This window comes from Rhinoderma darwinii, chromosome 8, assembly GCF_050947455.1.
Source record: "Rhinoderma darwinii isolate aRhiDar2 chromosome 8, aRhiDar2.hap1, whole genome shotgun sequence".
NCBI classification, from domain to species: domain Eukaryota; kingdom Metazoa; phylum Chordata; class Amphibia; order Anura; family Rhinodermatidae; genus Rhinoderma; species Rhinoderma darwinii.
In genome coordinates this window covers 60,869,970-60,890,339 of record NC_134694.1, presented here as the reverse complement: position 1 = coordinate 60,890,339, position 20,370 = coordinate 60,869,970, and the positions used below count along the sequence as shown (strand labels likewise).

General features: G+C 41.7%; 1 protein-coding gene across 3 annotated transcripts in view; it reads right to left on the bottom strand.

The window, feature by feature from the left end:
• Positions 1-20,370, bottom strand: part of EDA (ectodysplasin A) — a 218,615-nt gene that overhangs the window by 24,146 nt on the left and 174,099 nt on the right. Inside the window, exons 4-7 of one of the 3 annotated variants that reach the window (XM_075835656.1) lie at positions 9,551-9,739; positions 9,440-9,474; positions 8,124-8,175; positions 7,296-7,420 (exon numbers count right to left, since the gene is read on the bottom strand). In XM_075835656.1, coding sequence (XP_075691771.1) covers positions 7,296-7,420; positions 8,124-8,175; positions 9,440-9,474; positions 9,551-9,739 — 401 coding nt within the window. Of the gene's footprint in view, positions 1-7,289; positions 7,421-8,123; positions 8,176-9,439; positions 9,475-9,550; positions 9,740-20,370 lie in introns of all 3 variants that reach the window. The other 2 variants (XM_075835655.1, XM_075835657.1) reach the window with 2 other exon arrangements.

The window sequence follows — 20,370 nt, the reverse complement described above, 5'->3', positions numbered from 1 at the left end:
TGAGCTCCGACTATCCCTCCCCCCCTTTATCCCCTGTGTCTTTTCCCTGATGTCTTGTTTGTCTATTGAAATTTACTATTTTGTCATGTGAACTGCATGGCCTTCCATGCATCTCTAAGCCATATGTATATTTTGAAAATTTTCAATAAAAACACAGTTGAAAACAAAAGTTTAGGGTCACTTATAAATTTCCTTATTTTTGCAAGAAAAGCACAGTTTTTTTCAATGAAGATAACATTAAATTAATCAGAAATACACTCTATACATTGTTAATGTGCTAAATGACTATTCTAGCTGCAAATGTCTGGTTTTTAATGCAATATCTACATAGGTGTATAGAGGCCCATTTCCAGCAACCATCACTCCAGTGTTCTAATGGTACATTGTGTTTGCTAACTGTGTTAGAAGGCTAATGGATGATTAGAAAACACTTGAAAACCCTTGTGCAATTATGTTAGCACCGCTGTAAACAGTTTTGCTGTTTAGAGGAGCTATAAAACTGACCTTCCTTTGAGCTAGTTGAGAATCTGGAGCATTACATTTGTCTAGAAAAAGAGAGCTTTCATGTGAAACTCGACAGTCTATTCTTGTTCTTAGAAATGAAGGCTATTCCATGCGAGAAATTGCCAAGAAACTGAAGATTTCCTACAACGGTGTGTACTACTCCCTTCAGAGGACAGCACACACAGGCTCTAACTAGAGTAGAAAGAGAAGTGGGAGGCCCCACTGCACAACTGAGCAACAAGACAAGTACATTAGAGTCTCTAGTTTGAGAAATAGACGCCTCACAGGTCCTCAACTGGCAGCTTCATTAAATAGTACCCGCAAAACGCCAGTGTCAACGTCTACAGTGAAGAGGCGACTCCGGGATGCTGGCCTTTAGGGCAGAGTGGCAAAGAAAAAGCCATATCTGAGACTGGCTAATAAAAGGAAAAGATTAGTATGGGCAAAAGCGCACAGACATTGGACAGAGGAAGATTAGAAAAAAGTGTTATGGACAGACGAATCGAAGTTTGAGGTGTTTGGATCACACAGAAGAACATTTGTGAGACGCAGAACAACTGAAAAGATGCTGGCAGAGTGCCTGACGCCATCTGTCAAGCATGGTGGAGGTAATGTGATGGTCTGGGGTTGCTTTGGTGCTGGTAAAGTGGGAAATTTGTACAAGGTAAAAGGGATTTTGAATAAGGAAGGCTATCACTCCATTTTGCTACGCCATGCCATACAGTGTGGACAGCGCTTGATTGGAGCCAATTTCATCCTACAACAGGACAATGACCCAAAGCACACCTCCAAATTATACAAGTACTATTTAGGGAAGAAGCAGGCAGCTGGTATTCTATCTGTAATGGAGTGGCCAGCGCAGTCACCAGATATCAACCCCATAGAGCTGTTGTGGGAGCAGCTTGACCGTATGGTACGCAAGAAGTGCCCATCAAGCCAATCCAAATTGTGGGAGGGGCTTCTGGAAGCATGGGGTGAAATTTCTCTCGATTACCTCAGCAAATTAACAGCTAGAATGCCAAAGGTCTGCAATGCTGTAATTGCTGCAAATGGAGCATTCTTTGACGAAGAAAATTATTATTTGAAATAAAAATCATTATTTCTAACCTTGTCAATGTCTTGACTATATTTTCTAGCCATTTTGCAACTCATTTGATAAATATAAGTGTGAGTTTTCATGGAAAACACAAAATTGTCTGGGTGACCCCAAACTTTTGAACGGTAGTGTAAGCACACCCCTTCTTGGAGGAAGAACAAAAAAATTTGAAGATATTGGGGCACATTTACTATTCAAAATGTGTGCTGTGCGCTACATTTATTAACTGTTTTAGATACTTTTTTTTTGGCACGCTAGACAAGGGGGCATGGGTTAACAGGAGAGAGAGTGTTGTGTAACGGAAGGATACGTTGCTTAACCCCTTCAGGACCAAGCCTATTTTGGCCTTGAGGACGAAGACGATTTTTTCAAATCTGACATGTCTTACTTTATGTGTGTAATGTCCGTGGCTGCAGGCTGTCAGCTCCAATCCCCTCCTGACAACCGCAGCCACGTGTCGGCAAGCGCTGGCACCAGCCTCCTCCTCAGGCACGGTTCCACTCGCCTCAGCCGGATCACGTAGGGTGCGCACGCACGCTCATCCCCGCTCTTAAAGGGGCAGCACGCGTACCGGACTTCTTTATGAACTTTGAACCCGTGAGCACCCTGGACTATAAGAGGGGTCCAGCCCCCTGCTTCTATGCCTGAGCGTTGTTGATGTTTCCTAGTGTGTCTATGTGATGGCCTCCTAGTGTGTTTCCTGTTCGTGTACCTGTTCCAGTTCCTTGCATTCCATACCATCCTGGTCGAGTACTGTGCTGTGCCAAAGTCGTGTCATGTTCTATTCCACGCCTGACCTGCTTCACCTCGCCTGACGTCTACCTGCTGCCTAGTCTTAGCCGAGCCTGCCCTGCTGCTGTCTGAGCTGCCACAGGTACCTATACGAACTATAGATCTTCACCTGCGCCCTGTTGGCCAGCTGCCTTACCGCCAAGGCGGTACGGCTCAGTGGGTCCACAGACCCTTCGTGACAATGTGGTAATAACTTGGGAATGCTTTTACCTATCCAAGCGATTCTGATATTTTCTCGTGACATATTGTACTTTATGTTAGTCGGAAAATGTGGTCGATAAAGTCAGTATTTATTTGTGAAAAACACCAAAATGTATAGACAATTTGCAAAAATTATAAATTTTCTAAATTTAAATGTATCTGCTAGTAAAACAGATATTAATACCACACAAAATAGTTACTTGCTAACATTTCCCATATGTCTACTTTATATTTGCATTGTTTTTTGAATGTCCTTTTATGTTCTAGGACGTTACAAGGCTTAGGCCCCATGCACACGACCGTGCCGTAATTACGGGCACAGCTGGCCGCAGACAGCAGTCCATTTTTACGGGCCGTGCTTCCATTATAAAGTATGGGAGCACGGTCCATAAAATAAAAAAATAGGAAATGTCTTAATATACGGGAAGGTGTCAGTCGGCCATAGAAATGAATGGGTCAGTAAATACGAGCGATTTTACGGTCGTGTGCATGGGGCCTTAGAACTTTAGCAGCAATTTCTCACATTCTCAAGAAAATTTCAAAAGGCTATTTTTTAGGGACCAGTTCTTAAAGTTCTAAAGTTACTTTGAGGACCTTATATATTAGAAAGACCCCATAAATCACCCCATTTTAAAAACTGCACACTTCAAAGTATTCAAAACAGCATTCAGAAAGTTTCTCAATCCTTTAGGTGTTTCACAGGAATTAAAGCAAAGTAGAGGTGAAATTTACAAATTGTATTATTTTTGCAAAAAATAATTGTTATTATTTATTTGTCTGTAGAACGGAAGGTTTTACCAGAGAAACGCAACTCAATATGTATTGCCCAGATTCTGGCCACATGTGGCCCTAGTGTGGTAATGGACTGAAATAGAGGCCTCAGAATCAAAGGAGAACCTAGTCGATTTTGGGGCCTCCTTTTTTTAGAATATATTTTTGCAACATGTCAGGTTTGAAGAGGTTTTATGTTGCTAAAACAGTGGAAACCCCTCAAAAGTGAACCCACAGGTTTTTTGCTAAATTTATTGGAATTAATCTGTGAAAGTCAAAATGTGCTTTTTTTCCTGAAAAAACGTAAACATTTGTAATTTTTACAAGGAATAAAGAATAAAAAGCACCACAAAATTTGTAAAGCAATTTCTCCCGATTATGGCAGTGCCCATAAGTGGTAATAAACTGCTGTTTGGCCCCACGGCAGGGCTCAGAAGGGAAGGAGCACCATTTGGATTTTGGAGCGCAGATTTTGCTGGAATGGTATTTGATGCCGTGTCGCATTTGCAACAGGGGAAACTCCCCAAAAGTGACCCCATTTTGGAAACTTCACCCCTTAAGAAATCTATCCTGGGGTATAGCGAGCATTTAGACCCCACAGGTCTTTTGCAGAATTTATTAGAATTCGGCCATGAAAATGAATATCAACATTTTTTCCACTAAAATGTTGAATTTTTTCATTTTCACAAGGGATAAAGGAGAAAAAGCCGCCCAACATTAGTAAAGCAATTTCTCCCGAGTACGGCATTACCCCACATGTAGTCAAATGATTTTTCATTAGAAATTAATTAGTCCTTTCAGGACTTATCCATTTTTGCTTTTTCATTTTCGTTCTTCACTCCCCACCTTCCAAGAGCCATAACTTTTTTCTTTATCCATCAATAGATTGGTGTGAGGGCTTATTTTTTGCGGGAGGAGTTTTTGGTTCTATTGACACCATTTAATGTATCATATATTTTACTGGTTAACAGGAAAAAAAATATTTGCAGGCTGAAATCGGGAAAAACTGATTCATCCATTGTTTGTTGGGTTTAATTTTTACGGCTTTCACCGTACGGTAAAAACGACCACTTAAATTGGTACTGTGGCTCAATACGATTACGGTGATACCAAATTTACATAGGTTTCATTTTTTGGTACATACAAGTTTTTGATCACTTTTTTATTACAATTGTTTTGAGAGCTAAGGTGACCAAAAAACAGTGACTGTCGTTTTAAAGTCTTTTTTTATGGTGTCTTATTTACGGCGTTCACCGTGCTGGTTAAATAATGGTATATTGTAATAGTTTGGACTTTTATGGATACAGCTATACCAATTTTGTTTATTTATTTATTTTTTACATTACTTCAGCAGAAAAATGGGAAGGGGGGTTTTTTTTTTTTACTTAAATTTATTTTTTTCCCCCACTAATAACAACTTCATTAACTTTTCTTTTTTTTTTTACACTTTTTATTAGTCCCCCTAGGGGACTTGAAGTAGCGATCGTCAGATCGCTGGTACAATCCACTGTAATACTAATGTATTGCAGTATATTGTAATTTTTACAGGCTCCTGTAACTGCTCGATAGTAGTTCCTGTCCGTTAGTCCCGGGTGTCAGCTGTAATAAGCAGCTGACACCTGCAGCTTATGGAGCAAGCTCAGTGCGAGACCGATCCATACATCACCCCCTGCACCACGACGTGTTATTACGTCGTGGTGTGCGAATGCGCAGAGGATGGTGCAAAGTGAAAATTGCAATTTTCCACGGATATGCCATTTTAGTGCACAATATGTTGTGCCCAGTTTATACCACTGAAGACATATACCTCATAAAATGTTAAGCGGGTTCTCCCGGGTATGGCATATACCATATATGTGGACGTAAACTGATGTTTGGGCACGCTGGAAACGCTCAGAAGGGAGGGAGCGCCATTTGGAGCGTATATTTTGCTTGGTAGTTCTGTATGAGGTTTTACTGGTTTATAATGTGGGGGCATATGTAATCTGTGCAGAGTACATCAAGACATATAATAAGGTGGTATAATAATAGGGTAAATAAATAATAATCTGCAGATGTGTGGCACAGATAAATGATGCCCAATCTTATCTGCTTTTGGAACACACTGCACATTTTGCATCGCTATATTCTGAGAGCCAGAACTTTTTTATTTTTTCTCCACCGGAGCTGTGTGAGGGCTTATTTGTTGCGGGAAAAGCTGTAGTTTTCATTGGTACCATTTTGGGGTCATTCTATTTCTTTTTATTCAATTTTTGGTGACCAAAAACCATAAATTCTGACAATTTGTTATTCTTTTTACAGTGTTCACCGTGGGCTATAAATGACAATTTTACTTTATTCTGCGGGTTGATACTATTGCGGCGATACCGTATGTTTTTTTTTTATGTTTTGCAGTGTTTGCACAATAAAATCACTTTGTTATAAAATAATAAATTTTTGTGTGTCACCATATTCTAACAGCCAAAACTTTAGCATTTTCAGTTGAAACAGCTGTGTAAGGCTATGTTCACACGGGGTCTTTTGCCGAGTTTTTTGACGCGGAAACCGCGTCGCAAAACTCGGCAGAAACGGCCCGAGAACGCCTCCCATTGATTTCAATGGGAGGCGTCGGCGTCTTTTCCCCGCGAGCAGTAAAACTGCCTCGCGGGAAAAAGAAGCGACATGCCCTATCTTCGGGCGCTTCCGCCTCCGACCTCCCATTGACTTCAATGGGAGGCAGGAGAAAGCGTGTTTTATGCCCGCGGCGCTCAATGGCCGCGGGCGAAAAACGGCGCGATAATTGCTGTTCACACGGAGTATTTTGGGGGAGGAATATCTGCCTCAAAATTCCGTTTGGAACTTTGAGGCAGATATTCCTCCCCCAAAATACTCCGTGTGAACATAGCCTAAGGGCTTGTTTTTTGCAGGACGGGTTGTAGTTTGTATCGGTACTATTTTGGGGTACATGTGACTTTTTGATCACCTTTTATTCTATATTTTGGGACGGGTGGAGACAAAAAAAAATATCGATTCTGGCATTTTTTTTTATTGCGGTGTTCACCGTGCAGGGAAAATAATATTATAGTTTTATAGTTTGGGTCGTTACGAACGCAGTGATAGCAAGCGTGTACTTTTTAATGGTTTCCTTTTTAAAATACGCACCGAAGGTCAATTTAAGTGCAGAAAAAATATGCAACGTGTAGATGAGATTTCTTGGAATCCCATTTACTTTGCTGGTACTGTATTACGCTGCGGATTTGGCGCACAAAGATACATGCGGCAAATCTGCACATAATATGCATCATGTGCATTTGGCCTCAGGAAGACAAGTGTCTAGCGACAGAAGCGCTAAACTTATCATACAGAATGCAACCCTTTGATAAATATGGCGCATTTTCGAGCTGCATTGTCAAAGTTTACACTATCTAAAATTTAGACAGTATTCGTAAATATACCCCAATGTTGTGTCTATTCACACTATGCTTGCAATGTATGTCAGTAGGATTTCCCGACGTATACTTAAGATGGATTTCACTTTTTTTTTTTTTTTAAAACATACTGCGCAGTATAATTTGAGAGATGTCTCTGTACAGAATAGTGCAACAGACTACACTATTCCATACAGTTACAAAAAAAAGTCACAGCCAAGAAGACACGGCAAACGAAGTGTAAATTCAGCCTAAATGTGCTATTTTCATAATTCTAATAAGAATAGAAAAATGCTAATAAATACAGACGGTGCAGCTATTATGGTTTCGAAGATGCTTCACTTCATTATGAGATGCCTGCCATCGATATTTGGACCCATCGTGTAATATAACACATATACACTATATGATTATGGTTTAGTGGTCAAGGCTTGTTTTAAAAAAAAAAAAGTTTGAAAATTCAGAGATCATTTTAGTTAGGTGATGTAAACAGGAGCTAGGCCCAAGACCGTACTCACTTCTACCTGACTATAGATGAGGTAGGTACCATCCACAAGCACCTCCAGTTCTCCACTGCGTGTGTGCAGCCTGAAAACCTTCTGGTTAATGGTAATCCGGGACCAGTCATGAAGTATTCCACCTGAAAGATCTCAGTGTGAGAGAATGGTAGTCGCTCAGTACATGTCAGTAGTAACAGAGCATCAACATAATGTTTATCAGTATATATTACAGACAAAACATAAAACAGACAGAGTTTTCCCCAGTAGTCATATCAGTCCCAACATTTCCCCAGTAGTCAAAGCAGCCCCAACTATTTTCCAGTAGTCACAGAAGCACAATGTAACACTTTCTTAGAAGTTTAATGGGGATAGGTTTGCTGTGTGATGTTTTCTGTAACGTCTTAATGTTATAATGTTTCTTAACCTGGAATTTTGTCCTTTTATATCTAAGGTCCTATTTCCTTCTGCATTATTTGTTGCCTTGTAATTTATCAATTTAACATAGAAAGTATTTTATTACGTCATAGATTGATCTATTTCATTCATTATTTCCTTCCCCATCACATGCACTAATTATTGGTTTTTCAGTACTTTCGCTAAATATTTAGTATACAGTGCTGTGAAAAAGTATTTGCCTGTAAACCCAACCAAGTCACACACATAATGTGAATTACTGGTTCATTTAATATGAATAACTGTCTCAATATCTCATCAGAGAAATGAGAATCGGGGGAGGATATCATCAAAACCAATGCTTTATCCTTTCAGTAGATAAATGCTAAACAAAGTTGTTGGTCAGCCGTTTATCCCCCTCTCTGAAAAATTTATAAAAAGGAATAATTGGTTTCTCACCATTTTTTACTTGTATTGCTGAGTCTTGACCATGTAGATGAACTGCAGCTGGCTGCAAAATAAGAAAAGTGGAAAAAATTAAGCAGACAAACAATGAAATGTTTAGAAGTACAAAAAGGATCCAACCAATGCACATTTCTAGCTTACATAGGCTCGGCAGTGATTGATTTAGACGGTTATTTCAACCTTTAATTTTGTTTTTGGGTCAGCAGCAATCCTCGATTAAAAAGAAGTCTATTCATGCCCTCAGATCGATTTTCTTGCCCCTAGAACTACTGTTTTGCTGTCTTTTTTGGTGCCGCACATCCCTCCAAGCGGGAGTATGGCTGGGTTCACACGAGCATGTTACGTACGTAAAGGACGGAACGTATTTCGGCCGCAAGTCCCAGACCGAACACACAGCAGGGAGCCGGGCTCCTAGCATCATAGTTATGTACGATGCTAGGAGTCCCTGCCTCTCAGTGGAACTACTGTCCCGTACTGAAAACAGTTGTCCCGCAGCGAGGCAGGGACTCCTAGCGTCGTACAGAACTATGATGCTAGGAGCCCGGCTCCCTGTAGTGTGTTCGGTCCGGGACTTGCGGCCGAAATACGTTCTGTCCTTTACGGACGTAACATGCTCATGTGAACCCAGCCTATATGTTGACACGAATTTCCTGTCAATCAAATGACTTCTACTTTTGCTGTGGTGTCCCCTTCAGACACATTACATGCTTTTTGCAGCGCTATAGAGACACTCCTGCACATATCTGTAAGCCGCCCTACAGCCTTCGATAGCGCAGTAGAGAGATGGCCAGTCAGAGGGCTACTGCGCATGCTCAAGAATGCACGCTCCTGAGATCACGGCCATCCTGCCTGAAAAATTAACCGAGAGAACAGCACAAGAGCGGCCACCACTGCTAGACCACGACAGTGGCCATAACCATGGATAAAGGGAAATACAGTGAAGGATGGAGCAGAATGAAAAGCTGGAAAATATTACATCTTATAAAATGTTGCAAATAGGTTTATTTTTCTAATTTTACATTTACTAGCATATTAAGTATTATTGCCGAGATGGGAATACCCCTTCATGGTGGAAGTTATTATTTCACAGATGCTGGCATACATGAATCTGATTTTGACCACATTAATGTTCAAACATTGGGGTGGGTGGTAGTGGTGTGGTTGAGAACTGCATCACTATTAGCCAAAGAAAAGTAAAAACAAAAAAAAGAAGGAAGAGGAATCATTGCAGGGCTGCTACAAAAATAAGCATAAAATGTTAACGTAAACTGTGACCAAAGGACAGCCTAAAAGGTCACATAGTACCTAACCTGTATCGCTCTAGGACTGGTCCTGTCTCCAGACCCTGGTGGAATTAAAAAAAATAAATTAGCACAAACCTACACATCTTACCAAAGCAATCTCTCATAATGTTAACTTACCAGAAGGCCCTTGATTTCCAGGTGGTCCTTGAGGGCCTGGGGGCCCAGGTGGTCCAGGAGGGCCCATAGCATTTGATCCTGGTATACCAGGAATGCCTGGAATTCCGGGTGGTCCTGGAGGTCCTGGTGGCCCTTGAGGACCTGCAGGGCCAGGAAGACCTGATGGACCTGGAGGTCCAACCTTTTTTCCTGACAATAAAAACACATTGAATGTATTATAGCTATATTGAAAAATATAAACAAAACAATTATTGCTACTGAAACAAATACTTCACCAAATGATCCAATTTCTTTTGAGATAACAAAAACACTATTTAGATTGCTATAAAGTCTAGGGTTTACAAGATAAATATAAACAGAATAAATGCAAAAATGATTTGTGTGACATTTATTGACAGACATAAATGACACAGGTAAACAGCCACCCATGTTTTCGTGGAAAAAGAATGTGGATTTTATTAGATCATGCAACATTTCGGCCTAAGAGCCTTTCTTAAGCATAACCCAGAACACAGAAGTGAATACAGACTATACAGTTTATAATATCAGGAGCAAAGTTTGCATTTTTGCATGAAGACATGAGTGATGTTCAGCTTTTTTTCCTCTACTGACACTAATATTTGGGGGCCGGATGGACAGTGTCACCTGTGAAGACTTGCAGTGTGCAAACAACAATTTGATGCTTTGGATGCTGTCCACCCTTTCATTTATAAATGTAGACACGTCAAAAGCAGTCTAACCATTACGCCTTGGATGAAGAAACTGGTGTCATTCATACTACAAAATGCAATTGTTAGTATGTTTGGATATGGATGAAAGGACATTTTCATGCAAATCACAAGCCAAGCCAAGCCACATAGTTAAGCACTTAATAAATTACTACTGTGGTTTCTCAAGTTACAATAGTTTACAATATTTTAACCTGCAATGGAATTTCCTGGCGGATTAGAACTCGAAACCGCATTCAATTACAAAGGCAGTCATGTTATTGCCTAGAAGTCAATCAGTGAGAACATTTCACTAAATGACTGACTGTTATTGGTCATAGTGAACAACCAATCAATGTATTACAATTGGGGATAAGTAGAGCCAATGAACTGTCTAGTAGCACCTGTTCTCTACCTGCCCTACATGTACCGCACTGCTCTCTACCTGCCCTACATGTGCCGTACTGCTCTCTACCTGCCCTACATGTACCGCACTGCTCTCTACCTGCCCTACATGTGCCGTACTGCTCTCTACCTGCCCTACATGTGCCGTACTGCTCTCTATCTGCCCTACATGTACCGCACTGCTCTCCACCTGCCCTACATGTACCGCACTGCTCTCCACCTGCCCTACATGTAACGTAATGCTCTCTACCTGCCCTACTCGTACCGTACTGCATTCTACCTGCCCTACATGTACCGTACTGCTTTCTACCTGCCCTACATGTACCATACTGCTCTCTACTAGTACATCTACTGTACTGCTCTCTACCTGCCCTACATGTACCGTACTGCATTCTACCTGCCCTACATGTACCGTACTGCTTTCTACCTGCCCTACATGTACCGTACTGCATTTTACCTGCCCTACATGTACCGTACTGCTTTCTACCTGCCCTATATGTACCGTACTGCTTTCTACCTGTCCTACATGTACCATACTGCTCTCTACTAGTACATCTACTGTACTGCTCTCTACCAGTACCACATCTCCTGTACTGCTCTCTACCTGCCCTACATGTGCAGTACTGCTCTCTATCTGCCCTACATGTACCGTACTGCTCTCTACCGGTACCACATCTACTGTACTGCTCTCTACCAGTACCACATCTACTTTACTGCTCTCTACCAGTACCACATCTACTGTACTGCTCTCTACTTGTGATATATGTACTGTACTGCTATCTATTTGCGCTATATGTAATGTACTGCTCTCTGTGTGTACTATACGCACTGTTCTTAACCCAGATATTGATTCATAGACTCCAACAGGTATTCCTGACTTCATATGTGCTTATTTTTCTTAAATCATATTTTTTTTTTTGGGTTGAAATTTTTGGGGCTTCAAAACTAAATACTGTTAAGAACAAGTCATGTACAAATGCTATATGTTCCAAAGTGGAACACTTTTACATTGAACCAAACAACTCAAGTAATTTCCCTGACCTTGTATATTTTACATTTTCAATAGATTATTCCATTACTAATTACCCTATAAATGATTATCTTCTGTTCACTTTGAAGTGCAGATTACCTCTGGAGCCTCCTTACATTTCTAAAGGCTATGTACACATTCACAACCAAAGTTTTTTTTTTTTGTCCTAATGCATCTGAAATAAAAAATGAATCAACTTAAAAATGTCTTATAGTTTTGCGTCTACCGCTTCTATGCTTTTACTTATAAAAAGGAATACAATATGACGCAGCACCAATCACATATATATATATATCACAGCATGGCTTTATTCATTGTTATCCTTCTCCCCCTGCCACCCACATAGATCCATGGGCAATACCACCAAAAATATACTTTCTTCTTCATTTGTATTGAATATCTAATGGCGACACTTTGCCCATCTCTTCCAAAATGTTTTCTTGTATATATCAGATGTAGAGAAATTAGACCATTTATTTTCCAAAAGATTCTTCAAGATATCTTTAAAGCACATTGGTCACCTTTTTCATGTTGCCCTCTCTGAGCAGCATGAAGAAGTGACAGGCATGCTGATTTCTATTAAATTTGGTATACTTAAAAATTATTAGTGGCAGCACGGTGAACTCTGACTCCAGCGTAATCAAAAGCTGCGGGTTCTTTCACCCATCCCCCGCTGATTGACAGAATTCGCTCAATGCACAGTAATAGGGAAAACTTTTTCAATCAGTGACCCCAAGTTCACAGCGTGCTGCTACTAATACGCTCTAAGTTCACCAAAACGACACCATATTCACATTTTAAAAAAAGACACTGCAAATATCAGCATGCCTCTCACTACTTCATGCTGATCTCAGAGCAGGCAACATGAAACAGATGACAGATTTGCGTTGAGATTTTTCTTAAAGCCAAGAACTCATTATAGCTTTTTTTGTGGCAAGGCACACCAAGTGCATTACTTCCCAGTGACCATCCAACACCCCCCCCCCCCCCCATAAAATCGAATTCCCAATTTTATCTTTGTACAGTTATATAATGTCTTATGGGGAACTGCCCCTTTATTAATCCGAGATCTCCTGGGTTCCAAGTTAATTTGCAAGTCTTTTCCATTTACCCTTCAAAGCTAAAATACTGCCCCTAATTAACAAATTTCCCATACAATACTGAATTGCCTTGTACCCCTTAATCAAAGTATTTCAGAATTTATAGAAACCAATATTTTATTTAAAAGTGTATGTTTACCTGTATTTTTACAGTTTTGACATAGAAAAGCGGATTTTAAAGCCATTGCTATGGATTCTCCATGTTTGTATTTCTTTTTTTTTTAAAAGGTTTTCTTTATTAACTTTTTCTCAAAATACAAATGTACAAAAGCGCAAAATTGCGCACAAAAACATACATAACATACTGACCAACCGCACTAGTTGGCAATGACAATCCTCATATAGAAAAATACAATTACAGTGCAAAAGCCCACATGAAAACTTAACGGATTACAGGTGCATATAAGTGTATTATGAAGAAAATAGGATCAACATTTGACCGCCATTATTACCAAAAACAGACAACCAGTCACACGTCACTCACTCCTACCTATCAGACAACAGTGTCCGAAATCTCCATCCATCTAGCCCATATCTTCCCGAATTTGTCAGGACACCCTCTGCTAATGTATAATTTCTGATATAATGGTATATACTTATTTACCAGTTGTAACCAATGTTCTATACTAGGACACACCGTGGCCTTCCATTCCATAATTATAACCTTCCGTGCACAGAACAAAACAAATCGGAAAAAGATTTTGTCATAATAGCCTTGTACTAACTCATTCATAATGCCCAAGAGGCACACCTGAGGGGAGAGAACCCGGGGAAACTCAAAGTTGTCATGCAGAAACTCTACAACCCTTGACCAAAATAGTGAAATCCTAGGGCAGGACCAGACACAGTGGAGGTACGTGCCAATATCTGACTGACACCTAAAACAGCTGTCCGACCCGGAGGCCCCAATTCTCTGAAGTCTAACCGGAGTATTGTAAATTCTGTGTAGAAACCGTGATTGTATTAAAAAATCTCGAGCACTAACTACGGAATCAAAAAAGGAAAGCTCCACCTCCCTCCACTCCTCCTCCGACAGATCAGGGATATCTCTCTTCCACCCCAGGTACGCCCTATCAAATGGACGTTTTACAGAGGACAGCAACAAGGCATACGTCTGAGTGAGGGTCTTAGGAAGGTCTGGGGTGCCGAGTAGGTCCTCCAATCCGGAAAACCCCAAAGCTGGCATAACAGACATGTTTGTATTTCTTAACATACATTTGCTCCATTCCATTGAAGTTTCCCAGAGTGTATAATGCCCCCAAAAGTGTTCGAATAAATAAAAGATTTCTCTAGCTTAAAGTCAACAATTTTCCCTCGCCATGCAACCTGATCCCCACTAAACATATTATTACTTCACAGATTTCATACCCTCTAATCCTGAAGGACAATGCCCATTGGTGAATAGCTAGTATCAATGTTTTAAAAAACATTCTGGGGATATGATTTTTCCAAAACAGGGATGGAGAAGGTCTATTTCAATACTTATACATCGCTCTATCGAAAAAAATAATGGGAAGCATTTGCATGAGGTAGAAGATTCTCGTGCAACACATTTTTAATAAGTCACAACTTCCCATAACCAATAAGCAAAGGTATTTCTATTTTTCTACATCTTTAATAACACTGGGGAAAATGGAAAATTATATACGTCTTCCGTTACATGCTAGATAAATCGCTAAGTATTTCATTTTGTCCCGAGCTATTTTTAACCACTATTTACTACTCCATCCCAAGTCAGCTATTGGATTCAGCTGACTGCTTTTATTTTATAACTTAAGTACATCTTCTTAAACTATGATAAAGAAAATAACCATATCCACCTCTATAGCTTTAACCTCAGAGTCTCCTATTCGTATTCCATCTGTTGATTTGTTTTCATAAATATAAGACAAAAGTTTCTAGGGCCAAGTTGCATACCAAGTGTGTCTCCACGGTAACAGACTTCAAACAAACTGTGTAGTCTGAAGGGTTAGGGGGGGGGAGATCTGGAATGTGCCTGTAGCTCTCCTGACATGTCTTTTTAGTAAATACTTATATTACCCCTAACATAATAATTCTGGAGCAACTTTTTTAGAGATATCATTACTCTGTTATTCCTCCTACAAATTTATGAATAAATAAAAACTGGATGTTACCAGTTGTTGCTGTGTTTCTACACAGTCTCACACTGTCCAGTCAGTGATCACAGTCTCAGACTGTAGGAACACCCCCCCCCCCCTTTGACAAGAGGAATAATAACACCTAGTTATCAATTTATTCATACATTTCTAGGAGAAATAACAAAGGAATGGCACAACACAGACTTCTAATAAAATATTGCCAGGATTGTAATTTTACGGGGAATACAAGTATAGTAAATAAAACATGCCAGGAGGGCCAAAAGGTCCTCTTTAAAGGCAATTCATCAACATTTTACCTGTTGAACTCTCCTTACCCGTAATGGCCGCAGCTGTCCAAAGTTAATTTCCGTTATCCCCGCTCCTATAGTCCACCTCTGTCTGTAAATATTGGTCTGCATAATTTTCATGCCTTTTATGGTAATAATTATTTACTGTATCACATTGCTTCTTATTCCCCCCCCCCCCCACCTCCGCCACCTGTCCAGCCCTGAAATGGCGAAATCTCGTATAAAATGCTTCATCTATGTTACGCTACACTTCCCTGCCTCTTTCGTCTCTGAAACGATTTACTGCGCATGCGCCGCTGATAGTACACACTCCTTTCAGCGTCATATTGCACATCATAACGGTTTTCCGTCGAAGAGGGAATATCCGAATGCACAAGCGTGAGATTGTGTGCAGTGGAGAGAGGAGATGAGGGGGGTCAATCAAAAACAAGGAGGCAGAGTTAGCACAGAAACGCTGGAGGAATGAAGATATGACTTTTTCTGAAAGAAGCTATGACTTTTATACTCATTTGCATATGGCCATGGAACACTCAAAAACGGATATTAATATGAACAGCCGTAGTTTTAAAGCAAAATATGAAATGAAATGAATGCCACTCTTCTTCAAATATATATATTCTCTAGCACACTCCCAGTCAGGATAGACAGGGTAAGAACACGGCTGCCAATATCTAAATAAGTTTGCCAAAATATCATCTTAGAACCCTATGGTAATATAAAGGGGAGCTGGGTTGAATTAATGCTGGCCATGTGTCTTGCATGTTAGAGATCCACTTTTTATGCAAAAGTAGAAAGGATTAGATAGGTATTTCTAACTAGTGTAAGCAGTGAAGATTCTTAAAAAAATACACCAAATAACAGCTCTTTTTCTGTGCCCCCCCTCCCCCCCCCAAAAAAAAAAACCCTGAACAATAAACAAAGGATGACTATTGGCATGCACAGAGAGTTTTTTCCCGTACAGGTTCCGGAGCAGCTCATGACTGCAGCCATGGTGAAGAAGCCACCCGTATGAACATGGATGTTTGGATTAGTGGGGACCAAGTAAATATGAGTTTGTGGGTGGAGTAGGTACCTTCCCTTTGCGTAAACGTGGCATTTTCAGTTTTTTTTACGGAGGGTCACTTTATTAATCTTTTCATCTTGTTATCAGTGCTCTTTGGCTTTTACATTCCATGATTATTATAATATTGTTTATACTAGGCTCAATAGAGAGGAGCTGATCATGGTCCTGAAAGTTAATGAGAAGGAGTATCAGCGTATAAGGCTCCATAGGTGAGATGGAATCTTACTAAAGGGTATCTGTGATATGGTGATTAAACTATTAGAGGTAGAGTTCAGGGGGAGGTCAGCATGTGTTCAGACATAATGTGCCGCGACTACTGACCTCCACCCACTATATGTAGTGAGCTCGTGTACTTGCAACAGCTCCAAGTAGAGACCGAGTTAATTCCTGACTCGGCTTGCTCTCATCGAGCAGAACGTTTAAGTTCTCCCTCGGCCTAACTGCAGCCACGCTTCAACTGACTTCCTAGTCGGGCTGTCGTCATTTAACCTGACTTCCCCTGTCGAATTACTCCCACGCTGCACTCTACCTCCAGTTCGAGGAACAGAGTTCTCGCTGAGCCTGCTTGAAAGAGGAAGGGGTGTTAAAGGATCTCATCAGGGCTTGGGAGCTACTCTCTGGGTTGTTCCCGCACTCCCTAGCTGTTCAGTGGATGAAGCGGTCAGCTAGGTGAACTCCAACAGAAATCAGCGTGGAGCTCTGCAGACGCTCTACATCAGGAAATATGCTGTACGTCTTCCTCACCAGACCGAATACTAACCAAGCAAGGTATTGTCTGAGTCATTATTGGTTAAGTATTACCCTTCTCATGAATTAAAATGAATGGCTGTTTTTAAATTTGCTGAAGCTTAATGGGGGGACATAATGGGGGGAATTTATTAACCTTTCTACCCCACAGCAGTCCGACAAATTGATTATAATTTATGAAGAAAAACTGGTGTATATTAGGGTGATAATCTACGACAGCTCCTAGATTTCATACCTTGCCCCCCCCCCCTGATTGGGTTACCCCCCGATGGCACAATTTAATAAAAAATTATGCTCACCTCACCGCTCCTCTTCTCCTGTCCAGGTCGACACCAGGCAGCATCAGGACGTTGTGTGTGTGACGCAGCACTGATGACGGAGAGTGCTGCGTCGTATTTAACGCTCTGACACAGCTCGGTGTCAGGGCCTTCAATGAGCCGCGCGATATGCTGAGCAGAGGGAAAGAAAGAAGAGGAGTGGTGAGGGGAGTATGTTTTTATAGCCGATGTGGGGGAGTGGATGGTCTCACACAGCCGGCCAACAGATCCAACACATATATTAAGAGCCGTTTGCCTTTTAATAATCGTGTCGTAGTTTACAGCAACTTTCTTTCTATGAAACGCAAGTCCTCAAACCTCCCCCCCCTTGTGTTTCCAAGAAACACACCTGCTTAGAAAAATTCTGGCTTTCTAAGAAAAGGCTGGGTGGAGATTTCTTTTTATTCGTGCTGTTCCGCTTATTCTAGAGTGAGCGTACATGAGGATAATGGTAAATTTCAGGGTCTTATGAAGGAGATCGACCGAGAGTGTAGATTTATTCTCATACATTGCTATATAAAGGAGATGGAGTTATTTATGGCCATGGTTCATGTAGCTTAACCCCTTCACGTGTGCCGTATGGCTATATACGTTCTAACTGCCGATGCCCCATGCAGTTAGCACACGAATAGACGTAGACAGCCTGGAACGGGTTTAATAAGTGCCGTGCTGGTTCAGTGTGAGCATCACTGCACTCTCATGTCGGCCAAGGCTTTTAGAGCCCTGAAATACACTCTCCACTGTAGATAGTGCCACCCATATCTCCCTGTAGGCAGCGCAAAACCCTCTGTATATCGCGCCACTTAAAGAGGCTCTGTCACCAGATTTTGCAACCCCTATCTGCTATTGCAGCAGATCGGCGCTGCAATGTAGATTACAGTAACGTTTTTATTTTTAAAAAACGAGCATTTTTGGCCAAGTTATGACCATTTTCGTATTTATGCAAATGAGGCTTGCAAAAGTACAACTGGGCGTGTTGAAAAGTAAAAGTACAACTGGGCGTGTATTATGTGCGTACATCGGGGCGTGTTTACTACTTTTACTAGCTGGGCGTTCTGATGAGAAGTATCATCCACTTCTCTTCAGAACGCCCAGCTTCTGGCAGTGCAGACACAGCCGTGTTCTCGAGAGATCACGCTGTGTCGTCACCCACAGGTCCTGCATCGTGTCAGACGAGCGAGGACACATCGGCACCAGAGGTTACAGATGATTCTGCAGCAGCATCGGCGTTTGCAGGTAAGTCGATGTAGCTACTTACCTGCAAATGCTGATGCTGCTGCAGAATCAACTGTAGCCTCTGGTGCCGACACGATGCAGGACCTGTGAGTGACGTCACAGATCTGCACTGCCAGAAGCTGGGCGTTCTGAAGAGAAGTGGATGATACTTCTCATCAGAACGCCCAGCTAGTAAAAGTAGTAAACACGCCTCGATGTACGCACATAATACACGCCCAGTTGTACTTTTACTTTTCAACACGCCCAGTTGTACTTTTGCAAGCCTCATATGCATAAATACGAAAATGGTCATAACTTGGCCAAAAATGCTCGTTTTTTTAAAATAAAAACGTTACTGTAATCTACATTGCAGCGCCTATCTGCTGCAATAGGAGATAGGGGTTGCAAAATCTGGTGACAGAGCCTCTTTAAGCTCCAAAAATAAAAGTAAATCAACAAATTTTATGTACCCCAAAATGGTGCTATTAAAAAATACAACTTGTCCCGCAAAAAACAAGTCCTTATACAGCTATGTCGATGGAAAAAAATAAATGATAGCTCTTTGAATGAGACGATGGAAAAACTTAAAAAATTGCTTGGTCATTAAAGCCTAAAATAGGCTGGTCACTAAAGGGTTGAGGGGGAGAAACTAGGGAAAATACAGGCAGAATTAATAAAGAATCAGGATGGAAAAAGAGGAATCGGGGGCAATAAGGGATGAGGGCGGCAATATAGTAAATAGACAGATAGAAAAAATGGAGGTCTTTGTTTTTTTGAAAAGCCTTATTCAACAGCAGTTCAGTATTTATTTGGTAAAATGGAGGAATTGCTGAACCATATTCTGAATAGGCACATAAGTAAAACTCAATTTGAGGAATTGGAGGCTCTTGTAACAATTACTTAGTTAAAAAAATGCACTAAAACCGTTTAAGCCCAATAAGGCCTCATTCACACGGCAGGGTTTCCCGGCCGGGTGCCGGCCGTTCATAAATCGGCCGGCACCCGGCTGCATTAGGAATAATAGACTCCTAATGGGGCTATTCACACGGCCGATTTTTTGACGGCCGGGAAAACCGCCCGTCAAAAAATAGGACATGCTCTATTTTCGCCCGGGTACCCGGCCGCCCGGCTCCCATAGAAGTCTATGGGGCCGGGTAATACCCGGCCATCACCGGGATGTGTCCCGAGTGACGGCCGGGTTTTCCGGCTCTTGCGCTCTATCTCCTCCTCCTCACAGCGCAGAGTGCATGTGAGGAGGAGTTGATGCCATTCTGACGAATGGCATCGCTGTACACGGTGTGGCAGGGCCGGAGTGTACAGCAGGTGGAAGGGAGCGCTGCGCTGGCTCCCTTGTCCTGCTTGTTAAAAGCGCCCTGGTCCGGCGACACCTTTGATGGCGCCGCTAGCAGCTGCTGCGGCTGCTACTACTGTAGCGACGCCACTATAGCAGAGCGGGGAGGTATCTCCCCGCTCTGCTATGTGCTAGCCGCACTTAGCTCCTTGAAGGAGCGGAATCCCCGTGTGTTCGGGGATTCCGCTCCTGGACAGAGCGCTTGATGTCTCTGTCCATATCTGGGCAGTGACATCAGGGGAAACTCCAGAAGCGGAATCCCCGAACACATGGGGATTCCCCTTCAGGAGTTGCCGATGATGTCACTGTCCGGATCTGCCCGGCCCGGCACGGATGCATAACTTTATGCAAACCGGCCGGGCAGAATGGCCGATTTTACCGGCCGGCACTCGGGCTCGGACGCGACCCGGTCGTGTGAATCGACATCAGCTGTTGATGGTCTGTTTTTTTTTTAAGTCTGCCATAAATACATGTTTTG